Source organism: Salmo salar, chromosome ssa02 (genome assembly GCF_905237065.1).
Source record: "Salmo salar chromosome ssa02, Ssal_v3.1, whole genome shotgun sequence".
Lineage (NCBI taxonomy): Eukaryota > Metazoa > Chordata > Actinopteri > Salmoniformes > Salmonidae > Salmo > Salmo salar.
This window is the reverse complement of record NC_059443.1, coordinates 86,311,994-86,334,156: the sequence shown is the minus strand read 5'-3', so window position 1 is coordinate 86,334,156 and position 22,163 is coordinate 86,311,994. Positions and strand designations below refer to the sequence as shown.

The 22,163-nt window shown below is 41.7% G+C and overlaps 1 protein-coding gene across 1 annotated transcript; it reads right to left on the bottom strand.

Moving 5' to 3' along the window:
- Positions 1–9,411: 9,411 nt before the first annotated feature.
- LOC106578598 (zinc finger protein 239-like) lies at positions 9,412–22,048 on the bottom strand (the record flags this gene model as incomplete). The annotated part of the gene is made up of 3 exons (XM_045713464.1): positions 22,003–22,048; positions 12,089–13,107; positions 9,412–9,420 (listed from the first exon to the last, which is right to left on the bottom strand). Coding segments are annotated over exons 1-3 (1,074 nt in total), but the record flags the coding sequence as incomplete, so codon positions are not given.
- Between the last annotated feature and the right edge of the window lie 115 nt (positions 22,049–22,163).

Genomic DNA, 22,163 nt, shown 5'->3' with positions numbered 1-22,163 from the left:
AGAGATGACCTGCAAAGTTCTGTCATACTTTCCAGGTCTATGCCCAAACAGTTCGAGCTTCTAATTAAAAAAATGAATCTCCCCAGAAATAAGTCTCTCACAGTTGCCGCCTGTTACAGATCCCCCTCAGCTCCCAGCTGTGCCCTGGACACCATATGTGAATTGATTGCCCCCATCTATCTTCAGAGTTTGTTCTGTTAGGTGACCTAACCTGGGAAATGCTTAACACCCCGGCCGTCCTACAATCCAAGCTAGATGCCCTCAATCTCACACAATTTATCAAGGAACCCACCAGGTACAACCCTAAATCCGTAAACATGGGCACCCTCATAGATATTATCCTGAACAACTTGCCCTTCAAATACACCTCTGCTGTTTTCAATCAGGATCTCAGCGATCACTGCCTCATTGCCTGCATCCGTTATGGGTCTGCGGTCAAACGACCACCCCTCATCACTGTCAAACGCTCCCTAAAACACTTCTGCAAGCAGGCCTTTCTAATCGACCTGGCCCTGGTCTCCTGGAAGGATATTGACTTCATCCCGTCAGTAAAGGATGCCTGGTCGTTCTTTAAAAGTAATTTCCTCACCATCTTAAATAAGCATGTCCCGTTTAATTTTTTTTTAACTAAGAACAGTTATAGACCTGACTGCCCTTGACCAGCACAAAAACATAATGTGGCGAATGCAATAGCATTGAATAGTCCCCGCTTTATGCAACTGTTCAGGGAAGTCAGGAACCAATACACGCAGTCAGTTAGGAAAGCAAAGGCTAGCTTTTTCAAACAGAAATTTGCATCCTGTAGTTCTAACTCCAAAAACTTTTGGGACACTGTAAAGTCCATGGAGAACAAGAGCACCTCCTCCCAGCTGCCCACTGCACTGAGGCTAGGTAACACTGTCACCACCGATAAATCCATAATAATCGAAAATTTCAATAAGCATTTCTCCACGGCTGGCCATGCTTTCCTCCTGGCTACCCCAACCCCGGCCAACAGCTCCGCATCCCCCCACTGCTACTTGCCCAAGCCTCCCCCACTTCTCCTTCACCCAAATCCAGATAGCTGATATTCTGAAAGAGTTGCAAAACCTGGACCTGTACAAATCATCTGGGCTAGACAATCTGGACCCTCACTTTCTAAAATTATCCGCCGCCATTGTTGCAACCCCTATTACTAGTCTGTTCAACCTCTCTTTCGTATCGTCCAAGATTCCTAAAGATTGGAACGCTTCTGCGGTCATCCCCCTCTTCAAAGGGGGTGACACTCTAAACCCAAACTGTTACAGGCCTATATCCATCCTTCCCTGCCTTTCTAAAGTCTTCGAAAGCCAAGTTAACTAACAGATCACTGACCATTTCGAATCCCACCGTAGCTTCTCCGCTATGCAATCCGCTTTCTGAGCTGGTCATGGGTGCACCTCAGCCACGCTCAAGGTACTAAATGATATCATAACCGCCATCGATAAAAGACAGTACTGTGCAGCCGTCTTCATCGACCTGGCCAAGGCTTTCGACTCTGTCAATCACCGAATTCTTATCGGCAGACTCAACAGCCTTGGTTTCTCAAATGATTGACTCGCCTGGTTCACCAACTACTTCTCAGATAGACTTCAGTGTGTCAAATCAGAGGGCCTGTTGTCCGGACCTCTGGCAGTCTCTATGGGGGTACCACAGGGTTCAATTCTCGAGCCGACTCTTTTCTCTGTATATACCAACGATATTGCTCTTGCTGCGGGTGATTCCATGATCCACCTTTACGCAGACGACACCATTCTGTATACATCTGGCCCTTCTTTGGACAATGTGTTAACAAACCTCCAAACGAGCTTCAATGCCATAGAACACTTCTTCCGTGGCCTCCAACTGCTCTTAAACGCTAGTAAAACTAAATGTATGGTCTTCAACCGATTGCTGCCTGCACCCACCACCCGGACGGTTCTGACTTAGAATATGTGGACAACTATAAATACCTAGGTGTCTGGCTAGACTGTAAACTCTCCAGAGTAATATTAAGCATCTCCAATCCAAAATGATATCTAGAATTGGCTTCCTATTTTGCAACAAAGCCTCCTTCACTCACGCTGCCAAACATAGCCTCGTAAAACGGACTATCCTACCGATCTTTGCGACCTGTATGCTCTCGTCGGCTAGCCCTTGCTACATATTTGTCGCCAAACCCACTGGCTCCAGGTCATCTATAAGTCTTTGATAGGACGCCTTAACTCAGCTCACTGGTCACCATAGCAACACCCACCCATAGCACGCGCTCCAGGAGGTATATCTCACTGGTCATCCCCAAAAGCCAACACCTACTTTGGCCGCCTTTCCTTCCAGTTCTCTGCTGCCAATGACTGCAACAAATTGCAAAAATCGCTGAAGTTGGAGACTTGTATCTCCCTCACTAACTTTAAGCTTAAGCTATCTGAGCAGTTTACCAATTGCTGCAGCTGTACACAGCCCATCTGTACACAGCCCATCCAACTGCCTACCTCATCCCCATGTTTTTATTTACTTTTTTTGCCCAGTATTTCTACTTGCGCATCATCATCTGCACATCTATCACTCCAGTGTTAATTTGTTAAATTGTAATTACTTCTCTACTATGGCCTATTTATTGCCTTACCTCCATTCTCCATTTGCACACACTGTATATAGATTTTTCTATTGTGTTATTGACTGTACGTTTGTTTATCCCACGTGTAACTATTGTTTTTGTCCCACTGCTTTGCTTTATCTTGGCCAGGTCGCAGTTGTAAATGAGAACTTGTTCTCGGCTGGCCTACCTGGTTAAATAAAGGTGAAATAAAAAATGTAATCTTAACTTTATTGACAACACCCAAATGGATACTGTCATTAACGCGGTTCTTCGATAATTACACATAATTCATAATACTGTAGCAAACATTATATTAAACAGGACATTCAAATGAGCCTTACAATTATAATCCAAAGTAGTGTGAAATGCACTGATAAGCAACCTGGAAATGGAGGTTACTCCCCTGAGTTTCCACCATTCACATTCAGAATACATTTTGAAAAACTAAAGTCTTTGCTCACCATTTTTGCTCCAGGCAGATATACTACATCCATAACTAGTGGTTTTCTCATTACCAGATATACTACATCCATAACTAGTGGTTTCCTCATTAGCAGGGAGGAGTTTCTATAACCAAATTGCATGTGCATCGCCCTCGTGCCGCAATTTTAGCAAACACAGAAAGGGGCCTATATTGGAGACCTAAAGTCGTCTGGCACACTGCTTAGAGTTTCAACAACATGAATAACTCAAGCCTACAATCATCGATGTTACTACTAATGTGAAAACAAGACAAAATATGACTATTCTTGCTCATTTTAAGACAATAGTCAAGTAATTTTAACATTCATTACAGACGTCAATTGTTGTACAACATCATGGCTACGCTGTTGGCATCACCTTTTACAGTGGATTTCCGCTGTTGTGGGCCTTTAACCATCTGTCGGACTTTGTTGTTCACACAGGAGAGAGACGGGACTACCGTGGATCCTCTGGGGAGCCTCAACAACCTCATGATGCTGACGAGGCAGAGAAGAGTCTCTCCAGATCAGAACACCTCAAGAAACACCTGCAGAGATCCACAGGGAAGAGAACTCACTGCTGCTCTGACTGTGGGAAGAGATTCACCTCCTCATCAGACATTAAAATTCATCAGAGAATCCACACAGGAGAGAAATCTTATAGCTGTAGTAAATGTGGGAAGAGGTTTACTCAGTCAACTAGCCTGATATCACACCAGAGAACACACACAGGAGAGAAATCTTATAGCTGTTCTCAATGTGGAAAGAGTTTTACTCATTCAACCAACCTGATATCACTCCAGAGAACACACACAGGCGATAAACCTTATAGCTGTGGTCAATGTGGGAAGAGTTTTACTCAGTCAAGTGGCCTGATAGCACAGCAGAGAATACACACAGGAGAGAAATCTTATAGCTGTGACCAGAGATAGTCTGAATAAAGATCTCTGATCCAATGTTAGAAAATACATACATGACGGAATTGTTTCATGATATCAATGAGTTAATGTCACAATGTAGAATGTTTTAACATAGATGGAGTATTTTAATGATGTCACAATGTAGAACCCTAAACGTTTGTCCCCTGTTCTATTGATTTCAGCATGATATGTATATTCGCCTCAGGGGGAAAATCCAAGCTCTGAATTGAAAGAGTTACTATTTACGTGATTTAACCAAAAGTGACTAACACAAAAAGAGCTGTGTTACACTTACCACGTTGGTGACCCACTTGAATCAAAATGCAACACTTCAAAATGTAGCTAGCTGTTTTCTACAAATTGTCCTCTAACCAGGGATGTACACATTATTCCCAGATTCCATGTGGTTTTTATGCTGTTAGTTTTAACAGGACGTGCAATCTCATCTCCCTCCTGTCACACAAATTATTTTAGCATGATTTCGATGAGTTATGACAAATAAGTGTTGCGTTCCTTTGTTTAGCGACCCCGAAATTTAAATGCATCACTCCAAAATGTAGCCGACTGTCTTCTGCAGGTTGTCCTCTAACCAGTGAGGTGAAATATATCTCCCATTTCCATGTGTTTTGTTTAGTTGTGTTAGTTTCAACGGCATGTACAACCTGATTTCCCCCCTAATTGATATCATTGATTTATTGCTACTTGTCAAAACAACAGCGTTTTTGGTGCTTGTGCAGTTTATAAGATGCTTGTTTTAAAAATACAAGTAATATGATTATTGTGGCAGATGTTTATGTATATAGTACATTTTATGTTTAGATTTGGACATTTTAAAACTGTGTTTTGACATTGGGGATATCCCACCTAGCAAAATGTCATTGAAAAGACGTTGAAAATAAGACTATGCAATCAAATATTTCATATTTACATTTCATGAAACATTTAGTAATGATAATTATTTATGCAACCAACTGACCATTTTTTGGTACAATTATATTGACATTGTTGCCCTGCTTTTAGAATATCAGGGTTCATTCTCAGATGTGCCAAACCAAATGTACTAGAGCATGACATTGGGGACTGGGCCCTGATCCAACAACATGCCTATCTAGTGAACTCTGAAAAGAGAGAGAAGCTCTGCAGTGAGGTGAAAAGTTACTACGGATATTGCAGGAGTTTCCTCTTGAAATCAGACATGTCTGTGGTGAGGACAACTTGGTTGCTGTTTGTCTCAAGGCTGGGCAGTCAAAAAGTTTTGTGTTTTGCATTTAGCCAGTGCATTGCCATTTATTTTGACTGCACGTTTTTCCGAATTGGAGATGAGTTTTGTTTGGGCTCGTTCCAAGGGGATGAGAGTTCTAGAAGCTATTTAGTTTTAGGAAGACAAGAGTTCTAGAAGCTAGTGAGTTTTAGAAAGACGAGAGTTCTAGAAGCTAGTGAGTTTTACGAAGACGAGAGTTCTAGAAGCTAGTGAGTTTTACTTTTTTTTTTCTTCTTGTTTTTAATTGTTGACAGCCAGTAGACACCATGTTTATATTGGTGAAGGTGAAGCATTGTAGTTGATTATAATGTGAAATGGAAGTTGTTTTCTGTTGGTGTATATTTGTTGTCGTAAAGGGGGAAGGTGTTACAGGCTTTGGTTTTTCCATTATTGTTTTGAGGTTGGACTTTAGCACGTACAGCTCGTTAGCACGTAGGACGCACTGATTGGTGTCACCTCGTTAGTCAGTATGTGTTACACCTGTGCTGGCTTGTCCATCTCGTTAGTGGGAAGGTGTTTCACCTGAGCTGGTCCAGGTTCTATTTAAGAGTGTCTGGCCCAGTGCTCCAGTTGTCTTGATACATGTGGAGAGTCAACACCTTTAGTTGCTCCACCTTTTTGGTTTGCTTCCTGTCTTTAAGTTTGGTGTGGGTTTTTCTTTTATTTGCCTCTTCTTGGGCAGATTTAGTGGGTCTCATGGTGGGTGTCTTTTAGGTCCCAGTTGTTGTTACGAGTCAACTTTCAGTGGACACTGAGAGCAAAACTGCAAGATTATGTTATAATACTTTTATTGCATCAAATGGTTGTTTTATGCAACAGAATAGAGGGTTCTTAGAACTGTTGTGTCTGTGTTCTACTGAGGATGGGCCTCTGGGAGAAAACACTGACAGGAGATTTACAATGTATTTTGGGTGATAAAACCTAAAGAGACTGCATTCCAGAGCATGAGTTAATGTTTCTGTTCTATATGGTACCAGGGAGAGATGACCTCAGGGCCAGACCCTGGTCTCTACACAAAGAGTACTGTTTTTACAGCAGATACTGTCTGCTGTGAATTATAAGTATCTTTCATACAAATCTTAATCTTGTGACCCGTTCTATACATCTGTTGTTCGTCATGTAGATTGAAAGGGGTGTATCTTGGCTGTAAAAGACCTTTGTACTTATGTCTTGGGGCTCTCAACGATTCATCTGGGGGTGATTCATCTCTCAACGATTCATCTGGGGGTGATTCATCTCTCAACGAATCATCTGGGGGTGATTCATCTCTCAACAAATCTTCTGGGGGTGATTCGTCGACCAGCCACCATTGCCACCATTGTCATAGAGCACTCAATTGATTCACCCTATATTATTAATAAGTGAATAAAGATTTAGTTTAAGATTAACTCTGACTTGTGTGATAAGTTTGTCTCCTCAATTGATATTAAAGAAATTAAACGCCACATTTGGCGATGGGGATGTGAATCTTGACTTGGTGACCGCTCCTGGTGACCTGGGTAAATGGTGCACGAGGGATCCCTCTAACTTGGGATCTCAGGGAGACCACACTTCGGGAACGGAGCAGATGGACCCACCTTTGATCTGAGAGGCAGCGAGCCAAGTGGATACCACATCTCAAACCTAGTTTTAAAAGAGGTGAGCGAAACACGCAATGTGGAGTTTTTAGAAAAGCCTCGTAGGCTCTGAGTGTGTATTTCTGTGTGGTGTAAACAGGGCCCAGTCAGGAGGATCTGAGTGTGTATTCCTGTGTGGAGGTGTAAACAAGGCCCAGTCAGGAGGCTCTGAGTGTGTATTCCTGTGTGGAGGTGTAAACAGTGCCCAGTCAGTAGAATCTGGGTGTCTATTCCTGTGTGGAGGTGTAAACAGGGTCCGCTATCTGTGTGAACTGGATGAAAACTAGAATCTGTGTTTACTAGTTAAGACCATTTATGATATAGTGTAAGATAGTAAGGTGCACCTGTAATTGTTTTAAACCTGGACCCCATTTTAGAAGAATTGAAAGATGTAAATGTATGAGTTGCATTATCCTAGGAACTAACCATGAGATAGAAATGTGAAAATATTCCTGCAGGTTAAAATATTGTTGAAAAACAACTAATTGATTAGGTATGTTTGGGAATAGCATTGTGTCACTGTGTTATGATAGTTGTGTGACTGTGGAATGAGAGTTGTGTGACTGTGATATGAGAGTTGTGTGACTGTGATATGAGAGTTGTGTGACTGTGGAAATGAGTCTTAATCTGTTGTCTGGATAGTAACATACAGAAATATGCTTAATCAGATGATTGAAATTTGGATAATATTTTAGAAAGCAGCGGAAGGTCTATAGTTCCTGGGAGGCTTGATTTTGCCGTGGTCTCTGGGAGGTTAGAGAACCGTTGAGGATCCCATGGTCATTGTCTGGGAAACAAAAGTTTATTTTTTGTTCTGCTGGGAGTATTTATGGAGAGCTGCTTCGTAGCTATGGAGAGTCCTTGAAAAAGCAAATGGAATGGTTGTCGTGACTACCTGAGAATTTCTTACGTTTTATATGGATTCTGTGAATATATGAAAATATGATGAAATGTATGTGTGTATAATCGATTACTAGAGATTTAATGAAGTAATACTGGGAATATAATTAGATACAATTTAAACAACCCATATGTAGACGAACGTAGGTTTTGAGTTGGTATCTTTAATGGATAATTTGATAAAGATGAGGTATAAGCATTATTAAACAGTCTACAAAGTCTGGGCAGTTGTCTCAGAAACTGATGGGAGTGTGTCCACTTTAGGTTAACTTACCCTAACGATGTAACTCCATAAAGTTAGAGTGAAACCCACCTTCTAACATGTTCTTTGAAGAACCTTTTGGGGCTGTTTTTCATTGACCAAGAACCCTACGGTTCTTAGGGGATCTGAGAACAACTCCAGTTGAACCCTTCATTTTTAGAGTGTAGTCGGCTCTATTTACTCTCAGATTCAAACATGATGATTAGTATCAATGATCAAGTCAGCTGCTGCTGCTCCAATACAGTATGAGGTGAGAAGGTGAACTGATGTTGAACTGGGCAGTCAGCTGCTCCAATACAGTATGAGGTGAGACGGTGAACTGATGTTGAACTGGGCAGTCAGCTGCTGCTGCTCCAATACAGTATGAGGTGAGACGGTGAACTGATGTTGAACCGGGCAGTCAGCTGCTGCTGCTCCAATACAGTATGAGGTGAGACGGTGAACTGGGCAGTCAGCTGCTGCTGCTCCAATACAGTATGAGGTGAGACGGTGAACTGATGTTGAACTGGGCAGCCAGCTGCTGCTGCTCCAATACAGTATGAGGTGAGACGGTGAACTGATGTTGAACTGGGCAGTCAGCTGCTGCTGCTCCAATACAGTATGAGGTGAGACGGTGAACTGGGCAGTCAGCTGCTGCTGCTCCAATACAGTATGAGGTGAGACGGTGAACTGATGTATGAGGTGAGACGGTGAACTGACGTTGAACTGGGCAGTCAGCTGCTGCTGCTCCAATACAGTATGAGGTGAGACGGTGAACTGACGTTGAACTGGGCAGTCAGTCATTCATTCTGTACTATGAGTCTGGTCTATCATTGTTACTGCACATTCTGGTAAAAATTGTAACCAATAAGGAGAGACTTTTCTTCAAACAATCAACCATTATTTGATAAGAATTGCAATAATGTAGCTGGTCAGCCCTACACTCTGAGGTGGAAGGCCGAGAGCTCGATGACACAAGGAGTTCAGAAGCCTTATATAGTCAAACTATCATAGACCATAATCCATTGCGTGCCTACTTGTCTTGTCTGTGTTTCTTTTACACCTGCTATTTAAGAGACAGAAGAATGCACGATGGTCAATGCAATCAGGGATCCTTGGGACATCCCTACCCTAAACCTTAACCCCTAACCTTAACCCTTTTAAATGTCAACTAAAATGGCCTAGAGACGTCCCATCTCTACCTGAAAATACATGATCTAAGTGATTGATAGTTGGTATTCAGCAGTCATATAAAGCCTTATATACTTTAATGAACTACTAAAATAGTGATTTTGTCAGACAGCATAGACAGCAGCTCTACACTTTATTGACTGACTGATCCATTCATCCTTCCATCCCTCCTCAGCCTTCCTCTCCTCTGAGGACCCAGTGAGGGTGGAGCTCAGTCAGAGAGCTGTTGAGGGACTGGTTAGGAAGAACACTTCTACAGCCAGAGAGGTGAGAGGTCACACATGGTTTAGATGGTAAATATTTATGTCCCCTTAGTGGTTCATCACGTCAGCAAAAGGGAATATGTTCCATCATCCATGTTTATTTACATTAGTGCAAATTGTCCACTGATATTGGTGTAATTTCTCACCCCTTTTGGCTGTATGAAAGTTATTTTCCCCTCAGACACACACATTTGTTCTTTGATATTATGAAGGTCATTTGTGTATAATGTACTTTTTCCCACTCATTCACCCCATCTCTTTACATTGCTTATGTATATTCGGTGGCCTGACTCAAATTCTGAACACAATGCCCATCCTGGTAGATCTAAACCTAATGCAGCACATTGTGACTTTTGTGCATCCAGACCTAATGCAGCTTGGAGTGATCAGATGACAGAAGTCACATTTAGGTGCCAGGTGTAACTGAGGCCATAGATGCTCCATATTCATTACTTTGAATGTTTTATATAATTTGACTAAATGTGTTTATTTCTGTGTTGCAGGGGCAGTCAAGAAATGGAACGGCAAGGCCACAGAACATGACATAAGCAGAGCTGTGGGAGACCACCTCAAACCCCTGGTAGAGCCGAGGGTGGTGTTTACCACTCCACCACGCCTTCAGCAGGCTGGAAAAGTGATAGTTTTTCATATTAAGATGGACCAAGAAATGTGTTGCTTTTACACAGATTTGTTCATTGGTTTAGCAAGTCTGTTGATTGGTCAGTCATTGGGTTCATTTGTTTGCAATATGTTCAAATCAAATTAAGCTTTATTTATCCAGCACATTTCAGACATGATGCAATGCTTCACAGGAAAAAACAATTAAAATAAAGAAATACTTAGTACACATAAAAGGATGAAGTGCTCATTAAAAGGAAATTGATTAATTGGATGCAACAACCCAAAATATCAGCTTGTTTTACCACATTGTTGTTACTTTCCCCAGCAGGGAAAAATCTAAAATGTCCCTAAAATAGAAGAGGGAACTAACAAAACGTCACTGACAACAACCACAACTAAACAGGTGGGATTTTAGGAGGGGCTCTGAAAGTCACTATGGGGGTGTCCACTGAAAGTTGACTAGTAACAATAACTGGGACCTAAAAGACACCCACCATGAGACCCTCTAAATCTGCCCAAGAAGAGGCAAACAAAAGAAAAACCCACACCAAACTTAGACAGGAAGCAAACCAAAAAGGTGGAGCAACTAAAGGTGTTGACTCTCCACATGTATCAAGACAACTGGAGCACTGGGCCAGACACTCTTAAATAGAACCTGGACCAGCTCAGGTGAAACACCTTCCCACTAACGAGATGGACAAGCCAGCACAGGTGTAACACATACTGACTAACGAGGTGACACCAATCAGTGCGTCCTACGTGCTAACGAGCTAGACGTGCTAACGGAGCTAGACGTGCTAACGGAGCTAGACGTGCTAACGGAGCTAGACGTGCTAACGAGCTAAACGTGCTAAAGTCCAACCTCGAAACATAAATGGAAAATACAAAGACTGTAACACTGTCCCCCTGAAAACAACAAATATATCCTATATTTTTGTTGGACAAGTTTGCTCACCACCAACAGAAAACAGCTTCCATTTGACATAATCAACTACAATATAAACATGGTGTCTACTGGCTGTCAACAAGTAAAAACAGGAAAAAACACATTTCTAAATATATTTTTCTACAATCTTAATTTTTGAAAAACTCACTAGTTTCTAGAACTCTCGTCCCCTTGGTACGAGCCCAAACAAAACACATCTCCAATACAGAAAAACATGCAGTCAAAATAAATTGTGATCCATGGTAAGGCACTGCCTAAACGCAAAACGCATATTTTCGATTGCCCATACTTGAGACAATCAGCAACCAAGTTGTCCTTACCACGGACATGTCTGATTTCAAGAGGAAACTCCTGCAATATCTGTAGTAACTTTCCACCTCACTGCGGAGCTTCTCTCTCTTTTCAGGGTTCACTAGATAGGCATGTTGTTGGATCGGGGCCCAGTCCCCAATGTCATGCTCTAGTACATTTGGGTTGGCACATCTGAGAATGAACCCTGATATTCTAAAAGAAGGGCAACAATGTCAATATAATTATACCTGAAAATTGTCAGTTGGTTGCATGAATAATTATGATCACTAAATGTTACATGAATTGTAAATACGAAATATCAAAACCAAATGTACACCCCTTTGTTAATTTTGATTTGGCAATAATTAACTTAATGATGATGGAATATTAAAACATGACAGTTTTGACAGACCTGCAGAAGACAGTCAGCTATATTTGGGAGTGATGAATTTAAATGTAGGGGACGCTAAACAAAGGAAGCAACACTTATTTGTCATCATTCATCAATTTTTCCCTGAGGCTAATATCCATATCATGTTGATATCAATAGAACAGGGGACAAAAGTTTAGGGTTCTACATTGTGACATCATTAAAATAATCCTTCTACAATGTTAAAACATTCTACATTGTGACATTAATTCATTGATATCATGAAACAACTCCTTCATGTATTTTCTGATATTTGATCAGAGATCTTTTATCAGATTATGTCTGGTCACAGCCATGAGGTTTCTCTCCTGTGTGTGTTCTCTGGTGCTTCTTCAGTTCACCAGATTGTACAAAACTCTTCCCACATTGAGTACAGCTATAGGGTTTCTCTCCTCTGTGTCTTCTCTGGTGTATCTTCAGATGGCTAGATGTAAAAAAAAACTTCCCACATTGAGTACAGCTATAGGGTTTCTCTCCTGTGTGTATTCTCTGATGTATCTTCAGATGGCTAGATGTAAAAAAAAACTTCCCACATTGAGTACAGCTATAGGGTTTCTCTCCTGTGTGTGTTCTCTGGTGAAGAGTCACACTGCTCGACCTAGTAAAACTCTTCCCACATTCATCACAGCTATATGGTTTCTCTCCTGTGTGTGTTCTCTGGTGTGATGTCAGGCTGCTGAGCTGAGTAAAACTCTTCCCACATTGATCACAGATAAAAGGTTTCTCTCCTGTGTGTGTTCTCTGGTGTAATATCAGGCTGGTTGAATGAGTTAAACTCTTCCCACATTGATCACAGCTATAAGGTTTCTCTCCTGTGTGTGTTCTCTGGTGAAGAGTCAGATTGTTCGACTTTGTAAAACTCTTCCCACATTGATCACAGCTATAAGGTTTCTCTCCTGTGTGTATTCTCTTGTGTGATATCAGGCTGCTTTGGTGAGTAAAACTCTTCCCACATTGATCACAGCTATAAGGTTTCTCTCCTGTGTGTATTCTCTGGTGTGATATCAGGTGGCTTAGCTGAGTAAAACTCTTCCCACATTGATCACAGCTATAAGGTTTCTCTCCTGTGTGTGTTCTTTGGTGTACAATAAGATGGCTAGAAGTATCAAAACTCTTCCCACATTGAGTACAGCAATAAGGTTTCTCTACTGTGTGGCTTCTCTGATTAATTTTAGTGCCTGCTGATGAGGTGAAGCTCTTCCCACAGTCAGAGCGGTGAATTATCTTCCCTGTGGGTCTCTGCTGGTGTTTCTTGAGGAGTTCTGATCTGGAGAGACTCTTCTCTGCCTTGTCAGCATCATGAGGTTGTTGAGGCTCCCCAGAGGATCCACGATAGTCAAGTCTTTCTCCTGTGTGAATGACAAAGTCATACAGATGGTTAACTTCTACGTCCCACCCTAGTCAACAGCCAGTGGAATCGTGTGGCGCGAAATACAAATACCTCAAAAATGCAAGCGCATTTTGTGACAAAGAATTTAAAAATATTCCATTACCGTACTTAGAAGCATGTCAAACGCTGTTTAAAATCAATTTTTATGCTATTTTTCTCGTAAAATAGCGATAATATTCCAACCGGGCAACGTTGTATTCATTCAAAGGCTGAAAGAAAAAAAATTGAGAAGTCTCGTGAACGCACATCTCAGTCTCACTGTCCCCAGGCTGACCACTCACAAACAGAGCTGCTGTACTTTGCCCAGAGACAGCAGACACCCCATTCCACTTTCTGGCGGCTTTAGAGAGCCAATGGAAGCCTTAGAAAATGTCACGTTACAGCACAGATGCTGTATTTTCGATAGAGATGCAACAGAAGGACAATAAATTGTCAGACAGGGCACTTCCTGCATGGAATCTTCTCAGGTTTTGGCCTGCCATATGAGTTCTATTATACTCACAGACACCATTCAAACAGTTTTAGAAACTTTAGAGTGTTTTCTATCCAAATCTACTAATTATATGCATATTCTAGTTTCTGGGCAGGGGTAGTAACCAGATTAAATCGGGTACGTTTTTTATCCGGCCGTGAAAATACTGCCCCCTAGCCCCAACAGTTTAAAGGCCCACAACAGCAGAAATCCACTGTAAAAGGTGATGCCAACAGCGTAGCCATGATGTTGAACAACAATTGACGTCTGTAATGAATGTAATGATTATTTGACATTTGTCTTAAAATGAGCAACAATATATTTTGTCATATTTTGTCTTGTTTTTACATTAGTAGTAACATCTAAGATTGTAGCCCCTTTCTGTGTTTGCTGGTGAGAAAAGATTTTTGCTCAGGGGAGTAACCTCCATTTCCAGGTTGCTTATGAGTGCATTTCACACTACTTTGGATTATAATTGTAAGGCTCGTTTGAATGTCCTGCTTAATATAATGTTTGTGTTATTGTCCCAAATCAACTGCTTTGTAATTAAAAAAACACTTCAACCAGTAAAATGCTCTTTGGCTTTTTCATCAGCCTGACAATGACGGTTTGTACACTGTTTGCCAAATTGGCCCATAACTTCACCTAACAACAACATAGACCTACTGTAGGACCCATAACTTCACCTAACAACAAATATAGGAAAATAGCTCTGTGTGTTGTACAATAGCCTATCCATCAAGGAACAGTTCTCTACACATTATGAGCTAAGTATCTCTGTGTCCAAACAGACTAACGAGACCCTACAGTAAATCAACCAGACAATAACACATTATAAACATACATTTGTTAGGGATGTTGGATCCAACATGGAGCACGGCATAACTGTCTTTACCAGAGTAATGAATGAAGAAGCACTTTGGTTGTTGTTGCATGTCGTGATGTTTGTCATGTGACTGTCATTCAGAAAATGATTTCCTGGATCAGCTGATGATAGCTGAACATGTGACTGTAACTCAAGTATTATGTGTAATTATTGAAGAACTGCGTTAACCTGTTGGGGATAGGGGGCAGTATTTGCACGGCCGGATAAAAAACGTACCCGATTTAATCTGGTTACTACTCCTGCCCAGTAACTAGAATATGCATATAATTGTTTGATTTGGATAGAAAACACCCTAAAGTTTCTAAAACTTTTTGAATGGTGTCTGTGAGTATAACAGAACTCATTTGGCAGGCCAAAACCTGAGAAGATTCCAAACAGGAAGCGCTCTCTCTGACTATTTCTTGGCCTTCTTGATCATCTCTAACCAAAACAGGGGATCTCTGGCATAACGTGACATTTTCTAACGCTCCCATAGGCTCTCAGAAGGCGCCAGAACGATGAATGGTGGCTTTGCAGGCCATGGCTGAAAAACATTAGCGCATTTGGATAGTGGTCGATCTGAGGACAATGAGACTGGAGGCGCGTGCACGAGCCGACACCATGTTTACTTTCTCTCTCTTTGAACGAAAACAACGACTCCCGGTCAGAATATTATCGCTTTTTTACGAGAAAAATCGCATAAAAATTGATTTTAAACAGCGTTTGACATGCTTCGAAGTACGGTAATAGAACATTTTGAAATGTTTTGTCACGAAACGCGTCGGGCGAGTCACCCTTCTTTACACTTCAGATAGTGTATTGAACGCACGAACAAAACGGCGCTATTTGGATATAACTATGGATTATTTTGAACCAAACCAACATTTGTTATTGAAGTAGCAGTCCTGGGAGTGCATTCTGACGAAGAACAGCAAAGGTAATGAAACTTTTCTAATAGTAAATCGGAGTTTGGTGAATACCACACTTGGTGGGTGTCAAAATAGCTAGCCTGTGATGGCCGGGCTATCTACTCAGAATATTGCAAAATGTGCTATCACTGAAAAGCTATTTTAAAAATCGGACATAGCGAGTGCATAAAGGAGTTCTGTATCTATAATTCTTAAAATAATTATGTTTTTTGTGAACGTTTATCGTGAGTAATTTAGCCAATTCACCGGAAGTGTTCGGTGGGAATGCTAGTCACATGCTAGTCACATGCTAATGTAAAAAGCTGGTTTTTGATATAAATATGAACTTGATTGAACAAAACATGCATGTATTGTATAACATAATGTCCTACGATTGTCATCTGATGAAGATCATCAAAGGTTAGTGCTGCATTTAGCTGTGGTTTGGGTTTATGTGACATTATATGCTAGCTTGAAAAATGGGTGTCTGATTATTTCTGGCTGGGTACTCTGCTGACATAATCTAATGTTTTGTTTTCGTTGTAAAGCCTTTTTGAAATCGGAAAGTGTGGTTAAATTAACGAGAGTCTTGTCTTTAAAATGGTGTAAAACAGTCATATGTTTGAGAAATTGAAGTAATAGCATTTCTAAGGTATTTGAATATCGCGCCACGGGATTACACTGGCTGTTGAGTAGGTGGGACGCAAGCGTCCAACCTAGCCCATAGAGGTTAATGACAGTATCCATTTGAGTGTTGTCAATAAAGCTACGATTTAAAAAAAAATTAATGTTTTCACTTTTATTTAACCAGGTAGGCTATTTGAAAACAACTGAAACCTGGCCAAGATAAAGCAAAGCAGTGGGATAAACAAAAGTACAATCAATAACACAATAGAAAAATCTATATACAGTGTGTGCAAATGGAGTACGGAGGAAGGGCAATAAATAGGCCACAGTAGCGAAGTAATTACAATTTAACAAATTAACACTGGAGATAGATGTGCAGATGATGATGTGCAAGTAGAAATACTGTTGTGGAAAAGAGCAAAAAAAGTTAATAAAAACATGGGGATGAGGTAGGCAGTTGGATGGGCTATTTACAGATGGGCTGTGTACAGCTGCAGCGATCGGTAAGCTGCTCAGATAGCTGATGCTTAAAGTTAGTGAGGGAGATATATGTCTCCAACTTTAGCGATTTTTGCAATTCGTTCCAGTCATTGGCAGCAGAGAACTGGAAGGAAAGGCGGCCAAAGGAGGTGTTGGCTTTGGGGATGACCAGTGAGATATACCTCCTGGAGCGCGTGCTATGGGTGGGTGTTGCTATGGTGACCAGTGAGCTGAGTTAAGGCGGAGCTTTACCTAGCAAAGACTTATAGATGACCTGGAGCCAGTGGGTTTGGCGATGAATATGTAGCGAGGGCCAGCCGACAAGAGCATACAGGTCGCAGTGGTGGGTGGTATATGGGGCTTTAGTGACAAAACGGATGGAACTGTGATAGACTGCATCCAGTTTGCTGAGTAGAGTGTTGGAGGCTATTTTGTAAATGACATCGCCGAAGTTAAGGATCGGTAGGATAGTCAGTTTTACGAGGGTATGTTTGGCAGCGTGAGTGAAGGAGGTTTTGTTGCGAAATAGGAAGCCGGTTCTAGATTTAATTTTGGATTGGAAATGCTTAATATTAGTCTGGAAGGACAGTTTATTGTCAAACCAGACTCCTATGCATTTATAGTTGTCCACATATTCTAAGCCAGAACCGTCCAGAGTAGTGATGCTAGTCGCGCGGGTGTGGGCAGCGATCGGTTGTTGATTGATCGGCTGTTGAGTCTGCCGATAAGAATACGGTGATTGACAGAGTTCGAAAGCCTTGGCCAGGTCGATGAAGACGGCTGCACAGTACTGTCTATCGATGGCGGTTATGATATCATTTAGTACCTTGAGCGTGGCTGAGGTGCACCCGTGACCAGCTTGGAAACCGGATTGCACAGCGGAGAAGGTACGGTGGGATTCGAAATGGTCAGTGATCTGTTAGTAAACTTGGCTTTCGAAGACTTTAGAAAGGCAGGGCAGGATGGATATAGGTCTGTAACAGTTTGGGTCTGGAGTGTCACCCCCTTTGAAGAGGGGGATGACTGCGGAAGCGTTCCAATCTTTAGGGATCTCGGATGATATGAAAGAGAGGTTGAACAGACCAGTAATATGGGTTGCAACAATGGCGGCGGATCATTTTAGAAAGAGAGGGTCCAGATTGTCTAGCCCAGCTGATTTGCAGGGGTCCAGATTTTGCAACTCTTTCAGAACATCAGCTATCCGGATTTAGGTGAAGGAGAAGCTGGGGAGGCTTGGCGAAGTAGCTGCGGAGCTGTTGGCCGGGGTTGGGGTACCCAGGAGGAAAGCATGGCCAGCCGTAGAGAAATGCTTGTTGAAATTCTCGATTATCGTGGAGTTATCGGTGGTGCCAGTGTTTCCTAGCCTCAGTGCAGTGGGCAGCTGGGATGAGGTGCTCTTATTCTCCATGGACTTTACAGTGTCCCAAAACTTTTTGGAGTTAGAGCTACGGGATGCAAATTTCTGTTTGAAAAAGCTAGCCGTTGCTTTCCTAACTGACTGTGTGTATTGGTTCCTGACTTCTCTGAAAAGTTGCATATCGCGGAGACTATTCGATGTTTTTGTGCTGGTCGAGGGTAGTCAGGTCGGGAGTGAACCAAGGGCAATATCTGTTCTTAGTTCTACATTTTTTAAGGGGCATGCTTATATAAGGTGGTGAGGAAATTACAATTAAATAACAACCAGGCATCCCTTACTGACGGGATGAGGTCAATATCCTTCCAGGAGACCTGGGCCAGGTCGATTAGAAAGGCCTGCTTGCAGAAGTGTTTTAGGGAGTGTTTGACAGTAATGTGGGGTGGTCGTTTGACCGCGGACCCATAACGGATGCAGGCAATGAGGCAGTGATCGCTGAGATCCTGATTGAAAACAGCAGAGGTATATTTGGAGGGCACGTTGGTCAGGATAATATCTATGAGGGTGCCCATGTTTACAGATTTAGGGGTTGAATTTGGTGGTTTCCTTGATAATTTGTGTGAGATTGAGGGCATCTAGCTTGGATTGTAGGACGGCCGGGGTGTTAACCTCACTACGGTAGGGGGCACTATTTTCACCTCCGGATGAAAAGCGTGCCCAAAGTAAACATGGTAGATTTGGATAGAAAACACTCTAAAGTTTCCAAAACTGTTAAAATAATGATTGTGAGTATAACACAACTGATATGACACACGAAAACCTGAGAAAAATCCATCCAGGAAGTGGGATTTTTTTTATTTTTGTAGTTTTCCCATTGACTGCCTATACAGATTCCATTGACTTAGGACTCAAATTGCACTTCCTATGGCTTCCACTAGATATCAACAGTCTTTAGAAATTATTTCAGGCTTGTATTCTGAAAAATGAGTGTAAGACCACTCTGAATGTGTGGGCCATTCAGTGTCCCAGAGATTTTTTCATGCGCGAGACCCAGAGTGCGCCTTTCTTGTTTACCTTTTCTATTGAAGACGTTATTGTCCGGTTGAAATGTTATCTATTATTCAGGCTAAAAACAACCTGAGGATTGATTATAAACATAGTTTGACATGTTTCTACGAACTTTACTGATACTTATCTGATTTTTTGGCTGGCTGTTGTGATTGCCTTTGAGCCTGTGGATTACTGAACAAAATGAGTGAACAAAAGGTTTTTGGATATAAAGAGAGACTTTATCGAACAAAACAAACATTTATTGAGTAAATGGGAGTCTTGTGAGTGCAACGATATGAAGATCATCAAAAGTAAGTGATTAATTTTATCGCTATTTCTGACTTGTGTAACTCCTCTACTTGGCTGGTAACGGTTTGTAATGATTTGTCTGCTGGGCGCTGTTCTCAGATAGTCGCATGGTATGCTTTCGCCGTAAAGCCTTTTTGAAATCTGACACCGTGGTTGGATTAACAAGTAGTTAATCTTTAAACCGATGTATAACACTTGTATGTTTTATGAATTTTTATAATGAGTATTTCTGTTTTTGAATTTGGCGCTCTGCAATTTCACTGGATGTTGGCCATGTGGCACGGTAGCGTCCCACACCCCCTAGAGAGGTTAAGCATATCCCAGTTTACATCACCTAACAGAACAAACTCTGAAGATAGATGGGGGGGGCAATCAATTCACATATGGTGTCCAGGGCACTGCTGGGAGCTGAGGGGGGTCTGTAACAGGCACGACAGTGAGAGACTTATTTCTGGAGAGATTCATTTTTAAAATTATAAGCTCGAACTGTTTGGGTATAGACCTGGAAAGTATGATAGCCTGCAAAGTTCTATCTCTGCAGTAGATTGCAACGCATCCCCCTTTGGCAGTTCTATCTTGACGGAAAATGTTGTAGATGGGGATGGAAATTTCAGATTTTTTGTTGGCCTTCCAAAGCCAGGATTCGGACACGGCAAGGACATCATGGTTGGCGGAGTGTGCTAAAGCAGTGAGTAAAACAAATTTAGGGAGGAGGATTCTAATGTTAACATGCATGAAACCAAGGCTTTTACGGTTACAGAAGTCAACAATTGAGAGCGCCTGGGGACACACAGGGCCTGGGTTAACCTCTACATCACCCGAGGAACAGAGTAGGATGAGGATACGGCTAACGGCTATCAGAACTGGTCGTCTAGTGCATTGTGAACAGAGAATAAAAGGAGCAGATTTCTGGGCGTGGTAGGATAGATTCAAGGCATAAGGTACAGACAGGGTTTAGTAGGGTGCGAGTACAGTGGAGGTAAACCTAGGCATTGAGTGACGATAAGAGAGGAGGCACCAGTTATGCTAGCTGAGGTCACCGCATGTGTGGGAGGTGGGACAAAAGAGTTCTCTGAGGCATGTTGAGTGGGACTAGGGGCTCCGCAGTAAAATAAAACAATGATAACTACCCTAAACAACAGTATACAAGGCATATTCACATCAGAGAGACATAAAGCAAGGCAAAAAGCAATCACAGGTGTTGATTGGGAGAGCTAGCTAAGACAACAACAGGTCAGACAACAGTTAACCTCTATGGGCTAGGAGGGACGCTTGCGTCCCACCTACTCAACAGCCAGTGTAATCCCGTGGCGCGTTATTCAAATTCCTCAAAAATGCAAAAACTTCAATTTTTCAAACATATGACTATTTTACACCATTTTAAAGATAAGACTCTCGTTAATCTAACCACACTGTCCGATTTCAAAAAGGCTTTACAACGAAAGCAAAACATTAGATTATGTCAGCAGAGTACCCAGCCAGAAATAATCAGACACCCATTTTTCAAGCTAGCATATAATGTCACATAAACCCAAACCACAGCTAAATGTAGCACTAACCTTTGATGATCTTCATCAGATGACAACCCTAGGACATTATGTTATACAATACATGCATGTTTTGTTCAATCAAGTTCATATTTATATCAAAAACCAGCTTTTTACATTAGCATGTGACTAGCATTCCCACCGAACACTGCCGGTGAATTTACTAAATTACTCACGATAAACGCTCACAAAAAGCATAACAATTATTTTAAGAATTATAGATACAGAACTCCTCTATGCACTCGATATGTCCGATTTTAAAATAGCTTTTCAGTGAAAGCACATTTTGCAATATTCTCAGTAGATAGCCCGGCATCACAGGGCTAGCTATTTAGACACCCAGCAAGTTTAGCACTCATCAAAGTCAGATTTACTATAAGAAAAATGTTATTACCTTTGCTGTCTTCGTCAGAATGCACTCCCAGGACTTCTACTTCAATAACAAATGTTGGTTTGGTTCAAAATAATCCATAGTTATATCCAAACAGCGGCGTTTTGTTTGTGCGTTCAAGACACTATCCGAAAGGGTAAATAAGGGTGACGAGCATGGCGCAATTCGTGACAAAAAAATTCTAAATATTCCATTACCGTACTTCGAAGCATGTCAACCGCTGTTTAAAATCAATTTTTATGCCATTTTTCTCATAAAAAAAGCGATAATATTCCGACCGGGAATCTGCGTTTAGGTAAACAGACGAAAGAAAATAAAGCATTCGGTCGACTCGGGCACGCGCCTTAGCCCATAGTACTCTGATCGGCCACTTGCCAAAAGCGATAAAGTGTTTTAGCCAGAGCCTGCCTCGATATTATTCAGCTTTTTCCCGGGCTCTGAGAGCCTATGGGAGCCGTAGGAAGTGTCACGTTATTGCAAAGATCCTCAGTCTTCAATAAAAAGAGCCAAGATGAAAAACAATTTGTCAGATAGGCCACTTCCTGCATGGAATCTTCTCAGGTTTTGGCCTGCCATATGAGTTCTGTTTTACTCACAGACACCATTCAAACAGTTTTAGAAACTTTAGGGTGTTTTCTATCCAAAGCCAATAATTATATGCATATTCTAGTTACTGGGCAGGAGTAGTAACCAGATTAAATCGGGTACGTTTTTTATCCGGCTGTGTCAATACTGCCCCCTAGCCCTAACAGGTTAAAACATATGTTATTTTCTAATCAGCGCATATACTGAAGGTCCCCCACCCCGGGATATAAATTTACAACGGACACCCCAAAGCTGTGCTATGAAGCATAAATGCAATATCGACAGACCGAATATGTCGAGACACCTGCCTGTGGTTTTTGGGTCTCTAGACATTCGGGAGTACATTATATGACCCTTTTATGCATACAGGATATCGCCCGAAAAAAACGGCACCCCCAGCTCTGTAAACTCATTGCATAATATATCTCTCGTTAGAGTACGAAAGGCT